Source organism: Carcharodon carcharias, chromosome 13 (genome assembly GCF_017639515.1).
Source record: "Carcharodon carcharias isolate sCarCar2 chromosome 13, sCarCar2.pri, whole genome shotgun sequence".
NCBI lineage: Eukaryota > Metazoa > Chordata > Chondrichthyes > Lamniformes > Lamnidae > Carcharodon > Carcharodon carcharias.
In genome coordinates, this window is record NC_054479.1 from 45,884,137 (window position 1) to 45,892,328 (window position 8,192).

The following is an 8,192-nucleotide window of genomic DNA, read 5'->3' on the forward strand; positions in this document are numbered from 1 at the left end:
ATGATGATAACTTTTAATTTAAGATTAGGATTCAACTGTTGCTGATGGGATCTTGAGTTTAATTAATCATTTGCCTACAGAATAGTCCTGCACTTCAAAAAGTTATGTACATGAAGAGTTGAGATATTGCAGACAAAGATGCTCTGCAAATACAAGTTTTAAGTCTTGTGCATGAACTAAAAAAAGCAAATTACCGTAGGTCACCATTGACCTAACATATAAGACGACCCCATTTTTTGAAGCCCCAAGAATCAAGTTTTTGCTTATACTCAGCGAATAAGTCAACCCCATTTCAACCACGGCATGCTATACCCACATTGGTAGTCAGCCTCAATTTTTCACCCCAAGAATGGCTGTTTTAGTTACTGGTACCTTATAATGGGTTGCAAGGCTGTGTTGCGAAGATACATGGAAATTTAAGACACCCACACATAGCCAGACCCCCCTCGCATGGCGAATGACAGAGATGGTGACCACCCACACCCATGGTTCACTTTTATACTCAGCATATATGTTGACCCTTGTTTTTGGAGGGATTTTGAGGCTTCAAAGGTTGACATAAGTGCTGATATCTATATAATGATTACATTCTTAAGACATTTCAGTCTGACATTTTATGAAAATTTACTAACTAGAATTTACCTCAATAAAATATCCCATTCTGAAGTCAAATTGGTGCTATGCAATTTTTCAATTATGCTGCAAAACACGTGGTCTTCCTGTAATGCACTTAACTCACAAACAATGTTCTAGGAATTTAGTTATTTGTGCGGTACAACTGATGGAAGGATTCGCAAAAGAAACTTTTGCATACTTTACAAGTTACACCCCACAGATACCAGGGATTGACAACATTTTTCTTTTGCAATAGTATTAGGTTCATAGGACAAGTTAAATTCAAAGCTCCCATTCCCTTTCAATGCCCTATTAATACAGTTGAACCTCAAAAAGTTATTTATTTTCAGTAGAAATTGGACTGAAACAGCTTAAGCTAATTTCACTTATCTAATATGAGAGGATAGTAATATGTTGAAAAGGAAAAGTTCTAGTTTTAGCCTTACTTATGACACACCATCTACTGATCAATCAGAATTCTATCAGTGACACTTCATCTGGTATTTCACGTAAGAGCATAGCCTGGATCCCACTGATTGCTCCCCGTAGGATGAGAAGCACCTAACCTTTTATTGCCTATACAAGGAAGCATGATTGAAAGTGTTAATGTATCAAGGGAAAAGGATCATAGTGGCAAAGCCGTGCCCCAGCCCTCCATTGTGCACCATGTTGATGTTCCGACATGGGAAACAGTATCACAAAGCATTGTATTCAAACTGCTGTGCTAAGTTTCTGCCCACTGAGAACTGATTATCTTGTGGTGCTTAATGTAAAAATATAATTTCCATGAAGGGAAATGATCACACCATGCAGCTTAATACACTTACAAGAAGTTTTGAGAAAACACGTGCACTTCCAATGACAGAGAAATATGCAGTTTTGATTTGAACTGACCTTTTGTTCAAGGCGTGCTCTGCGCAGTGACACCAGCTGCTCCAATTTCTGAAGCTCTCGCTCATGTTGTGCTTCAGTCTGCATCTTAATTTTACTCTGATAGGCATTAAGTAACTCCATTTCCTGCTGAAGCTGATGTTTCAGAGCTTGGCACTCTGCTTCCTGAGCCTCGTCTAGCCGCAGCTAAATATTTAAAAAATATCATCAACACCAATGCACTCATCCAGAAACTTCTAGAACATGATAAATTTGATCATTACCTCCTTCAAAAGAATTGTGGATTCATGGGTGGAATCTAAAAGCTTCTTTAAGATAGACTGTGTGAATAAGATAACTAAAGTTCATCAAACTAGCGTGGGTTCTGGCTGAGGGAGCCAAAACATGAGTGGAAGTACAAAGATAAATTTTCCCCATTTCATCACCATTCACCATTAAGCAAACATTTCAGATAAATTAATAGGACTATAGAAAGATAAAAGTTAACTTTAGTTTAAAAGAGGAACAATGGCAGGGGCTCCTCAAACAAGCAGACTGATAACTGGTATACTTTACAGCAGCTTACTGTTTTCCCCCTTATTAAAACCTTCTCAAACATATTGTTGCTTTATATACATGGGTCCAACAAATACAAAAAGGGCCACATTTTATGTAATTATACAAATAAGAATTGTTTAGGATTCTATTAAAAATTTATTCAAACAATGTGTTACCTCCCAAGTGCAAAAGTGCAATACTCAGAACAATTCAAAAGAAATCCTAAAGGATTGTTACATTAACAGAGGTCAACATTCCTGAAATAAGGTTAGTATTAGTTTATTAATTTCTAGAATGAAATTAGGAAACACCTCCAAACACAGTGGTAGAAATTTGGAAAACTTCCACAAATGGCAAGTGATGCTAGATCAATTATAAATTTTAAAATCAGAGATTTATTTTTGTTAACCTAAGGTATAAAGGGATATGGGGCAAAGGTAGAGTTAAGTTGCAGATCAGCCATAATCTAAGTTAATGGCAGAACTGGACTGAGGGGCTAAATGGTCTACATCTGCCCCTATTACATTCCATTTAGAAAAAACTCTTTTCTTCAGAATGGCAAACTCATGCAGTATTAAACAAGTTTTTACAAAGATCATGTCCAAATTTATAAGATTCTAGATCCCAGTAAGTTTGTAGCAGTCCTGCAAAATCCTATTAAATGAGTGAAAGCAAATTTTGTGACAGGCATTTTTCCATGTTTTTTGCAAGAATTTCATGTCTTCATTCTGATCTTAAGGGACCCTAAGGCAGTTGTGCGAATCTGCAAGTATACTAAACTAGAAATTATAGGCACTTGTTGCATTTCAAGTGGAAAGTCTAATTGTAGCATTTTAGGATTTAGCAAGTTGAATATTTTGGAATCTGGAGATTACAAAAACACCAACTGTTATGAAGATGCACAAAAAAATCATGGGGAGGGAATTGCTATGTTTTAATATTTCATATAATATCCACTTTTCCAGGTTAAAAGCATATCAAATTTCTACTACACTGCAGGAAAATGAATAAGAAATATAATCTTTTTAATTTTGTCATTAGCCTAAGATCCAATGAGAATCTTATTTTTCATTCATTCATGGGATATAGGCATTGCTGGCTAGGCGAGCATTTATTTGCCCATACCTAATTATCCTTGAGATGGTGTTGAGCTGCTTTCTTGAACTGCTGCAGTCCATTAAGTATAGATACACCGACAGTACTGTTAGGGAGGGAGTTCCAGGATTTTGACCCAGTGAAGGAATAGTGATATGTTTCCAAGAAAGGATGGTGTGTGGCTTGGAGGGGATCTTCCAGGTGACGGTGTTCCCATCTGTCTGCTGCCCTTGGCCTTCTAGATGGGAGCAGTCCTGGGTTTAGAAGATGCTGTCTAAGAAGCCATAGTGAGTTCCTGCAGTGCATCATGTAAATGGTACACACTGCTGCCTCTGTGCGTCAGTGGTGGAGGGAGTGAGCATTTATGGAAATGGCACGGATCAAGCAGGTTGCTTTGTTCTGGATGGTGTCAAGTTTCTTGAGTGTTGTTGGAGCAGCATTCAACCAGGCAGGTGGAAAGTACTTCATCAAACTCCTGACTTGTGCCTTACGGATGGAGGACAGGCTTTGGGCAGTCAGATGAGTTACTCGCTGCAGGATTCCTCGCCTCTGACCTACTCTTGTGCCACAGTATTTATACCCCCAGGATATTCATAGTGGGGGATTCAGCAATGGTAATGCCACTGAATATCGAGAGGCGATGGTTAGGTTCTCTTTTGTCAGAGATGGTCATTGCTTGGCATTTGTGTGGTGTGAATGTTACTAGCCACTTGTCAGCCCAAGCCTGGATATTGTCCAGGTCTTGCTGCATTTGGACATGGACTGCTTTAATACCTGAGTCATCATGAATGGTGCTGAACATTGTGCAATCATCAGCCCCCACTTCTGACCTTATGATGGAAGCAAGGTCATTGATGAAGCAGCTGAAGATGACTGAGCTGAGGACACTACCCTGAGGAACTCCTGCACTGATGTCCTGGAACTGGGATGAGTGACCCCCAACAATCACAACCATCTTCCTTTGTGCTAGGTATGACTCGATCCAGCTGAGTGTTTTCCCTGAGTCCCATTGACTCCAGTTTTGGTAGGGTTCCTTGATGCTACATTTGGTCAAATACTGTCTTGACGTCAAGAGCAGTCACTTTCACCTCACCTCTGGAATTCAGCTGTTTTGTACGTTTGAACCAAGGCTCTAATGAGGTCAGGAGCTGAGTAATCCTGGCAGAACCCAAATTAAGCATCAGGTTATTGCTAAGCAAGTGCCACTTGATAGCACAGAGATAAAAACAAAAAAACTGCGGATGCTGGAAATCCAAAACAAAAACAGAATTACCTGGAAAAACTCAGCAGGTCTGGCAGCATCGGCGGAGAAGAAAAGAGTTGACGTTTCGAGTCCTCATGACCCTTCAACAGAACTCTTTTAGAGTGCAGTAAGTTCAGAGAGAGACAGATTAGAATGGGTGAGAGGAGCAGAGAAATTGAGACGACTAACGTCGCGCCGACAGTTCTCAATGAAAAGATCAAGAGAAAGTAAGAATCCAGAGGGAGGGGTCCAGGTGGAGGGAGAATATTGGAGGTGGGTGAAAGGATCCGTTGAACAAGGAGAGGACTCCTGCCCAAAGAAGTCAGTTCTGTTGAAGGGTCATGAGGACTCAAAACGTCAACTCTTTTCTTCTCCGCTGATGCTGCCAGACCTGCTAAGGCTTTTCCAGGTAATTCTGTTTTTGTTCCACTTGATAGCACTGTTGATGACCTCCTCCCATCACTTTACTGATGGTCAAAAATAAACTGGTGGGGTGGTAATTGGCTGGGTTGGATTTGTCCTGCTTTGTGTGTACAGGAGATACTGGAGCCATTTTCCACATTGCTGGGTAGATGCCAGTGTTGTAGCTGTACCGGAGCAACCAGGCTAGGGGCACAGCTAGTTCTGGAACACATGCCTTCAGTACTGTTGCCGGAATATTGTCAGGGCCCAAAGCCTTTGCAGTATCCAGTGTCTTCAGATGTTTCTTGATATCACATGGAGTGAATTGGATTGGCTGAAGACTTGCATCTGTTACGCTGGGGACTTCAGCAGGAGGCAGAGATGGATCATCCACTCGGCACTTCTGGCTGAAGATTGTTGCAAATGCTTCAAGCCTCATCTTTTGCACTGACGTGCTGGGCTTCCCCCATCATTGAGGATAGAGATACATGTGGCCTCCTCCTCCAATGAGTTGTTTAATTGTCCACCACCATTTACAACTGGATGTGGCAGGACTGCAGAGCTTAGATCTGATCTATTGGTTGTAAATTCACTTAGCTCTATCATATGCTGCTTATGCTGTTTAGCACCTAAATCGTCCAGTGTTGTAGTCTCATCAGGCTGACACCTCATTTTTAGGTATGCCTGGTGCTGCTGCGGGCATGCCCTCCTGCACTCTTCATTGAACCAGAGCTGATTCCCTGGCTTAGTGGTCATGGTAGAGTGGGGGATATGCCAGGCCATGAGGTTACAGACTGTGATTGAGTACAATTCTGCTGCTGCTGATGGCCCACAGTGCCTCATGGATGCCCAGTCTTGCTAGATTGGTTCTAAATCTATCCCACTTAGCAGAGTGGTAGAGCCAAACAACACGATTGAGCATACCCTCCATGTGAAGACGGGCCTGCATCTCCTACCGATGCTGTCATAGACAGATCCATCTGTGGCAGGCAGGTTGGTGAGGATGAGGTCAGTACGTTTTTTTACCTTTAGTTAGTTCCCTCACCACCTGCTGCAGACCCAGTCTAGCAGCTATATTCTTTAGGACTTGGCCAACTCAGTCAGCAGTGGTGTTACTGAGCCACTCTTGCTGATGGACATTGAAGTCCCCCAACCAGAGTACATTCTGTGCCCTTGCCACTTCAGTGCTTCCTCCAAATGGTGTTCAACATGCAGGAGTGCTTATTCATCAGCTGAGGGGGGATGGTATGTGGGAATAAGCAGATTTCCTCTATGTTTGACCTGATGGTATGATACTTCATGGGGTCCTGAGTCGATGCTGAGGATTCCCAGGGCAACTCCCTCCCGACTGTATACCACTGTGCTGCCACCTCTGTCCTGCCGGTGGGTCAAGAATGGTAATAGTGGTGTGAGACCTGATCTGTAAGGTACAATTCCACAAGTATGACTGTCAGGCTGTTACTCAACTCGTCTATGGGACAGCTTTTCTAATTTTGGCACAAGCCCATAGATGTCAGGAAGGCGGACTTTGCAGGGTTGCTGTTGCTGCTGCCTAGGCTTATAGTTGGATATAACTGAGTGGCTTGCTAGGCCGTTTCAGAAGGCATTTAAGAGTCAATCATATTGCTGTGGGTCTGGAGTCACATGTATGCAAGACCAGGTAAGGATGGCAGATTTCATTCCCTGAAGGCCTAAAACCAATCACTAAAGGACATTAGTGATTGGCTGTTATGACAATTGATAAAGATTTCATGGTCATCAAGAGGTTTTTAATTCTGCCGTGGTTGGATTAGAACTGGGATCCCCAGAGCATTGCCCTGGGTCTCAAAATTACTAATCCAATGACAATAACACTGCGCCACCACCTCCTCCTAAAGATACAAAACATGTTAGTACTGGAAGCGCCATTTCTAGGCGATGAAAAAATGTAATGAATGCAACATTAAACTCTCCACTCACTCACTCACTGCCCTAGCATATTGGGATACAAACGTTCATGAAGGTTCCATAGTTTCAACTGAGCCAATTGGAATGGCACCAAGGGACATAAGAGGTGCATCAACCAGTGTTCCTCTGAAATTAACATTTAGGACAAAGTTAGGAATCACCTGAATGCTACTACTGAGTCAAGGATAACACCGGGACACAAGAAGGGATGTGGAAGACATGTTGGGGAGGACTGAACGTTTAAAACCTTCTTCATATGCAATTAAAAAACTTATAATCAATATATCCAACCAGAAGGCCCAGATGAAGGGCAAAGATCACAGACAATGATTCATTAAGGTACAGAGCTGTCTTTCCTTGAGAGATATCAAGAGCCTTTAAAGAAAGATGCTACTTTAAAACCGAGTTTATACAGATTACATACCGCCTGTGAGGCCATCATCTCATTGATACTTTGTTCATACTGTTCTGCCAGGATGGCCAGTTTCCTTGTTTGTTCCTCTTTAAGTGCTTTTAGGACCATTTTATGGTCACTTTTTGGAGTTACCTCCAGCTGGTGGTTCCTCAGTGCTTTGTACTGTTTTGTTTGGACTTTACATGTGTCTTGAAACTGCTTCTTTATCTGTAGCTCCATAGCCTGCACAGAAGCATAAAACAAGATCAATGTGACACTGTCTAGAAAACTGTATATTGGCTGTTTTGAAGGACAGCTTATGTCACATAATTATAATATGCTTAAGTAAAATCCTGTATTATGGGCAGACAACTATTTTAATTAGAAATTAGAGTGTTTTGTTTATATTTTTCAAAATTAAAAATCAAAAGATTCAGATCCAATCAGGAGAGTTTAACAATGGTAATTGATCATTAAACCTCAAAAGTCATATCAGGGAAAACGGTATTAAAATTCATATATATGAATGTATAAAGCATTTGTAACAAGATATATGAATTTATGGCACAAATAGATATAATGGGTTTGATCTAGTAGCCATTTCTGAGGTTTAAGGATGACCAAAGTTGACAGCTAAATATTCCAGTGAACTTTACTTTTGAGAAAAAGGAGAAAGATGGAAAGAGGGGTAGCCCTGAGAATAAATTATGAGATAATGGCAGTCATGAGAAAAGATCCAAATGTAGAAAATCAAATGTAGAATCAGAATGGGTGGACCTAAATAACAAAACGCGTAAAAACTTTGGCAGATGTAGTTTGTAGGCCTCCCAACAGCGATCTTTATGTTGCCAGATTATAATTCAGGAAATTAGAGCAGTATTCAACAAGGATAATGCAATATTATGGGGATGGGAGGAGCCTGAGTATTCATATAAGATTGGCCAAACCAAATTGTTAAAGTAACTTGGAGGACAAGTTCATGCCACTTCTCTTCATGAAATGTAGTTGTGACAATTTTCTGGCACCAACTGGAGAATAGGTTAAACAGGTTATTTCAGATCTCGTGTT

The 8,192-nt window shown here is 41.1% G+C and overlaps 1 protein-coding gene across 1 annotated transcript in view; it reads right to left on the reverse strand.

Moving 5' to 3' along the window:
• Nucleotides 1-8,192, reverse strand: part of taok3a (TAO kinase 3a) — a 108,920-nt gene that overhangs the window by 1,547 nt on the left and 99,181 nt on the right. Inside the window, exons 16-17 of the mRNA XM_041203056.1 lie at nucleotides 7,155-7,367; nucleotides 1,510-1,692 (exon numbers count right to left, since the gene is read on the reverse strand). Coding sequence (XP_041058990.1) covers nucleotides 1,510-1,692; nucleotides 7,155-7,367 — 396 coding nt within the window. The remainder of the gene's footprint in view (nucleotides 1-1,509; nucleotides 1,693-7,154; nucleotides 7,368-8,192) is intronic.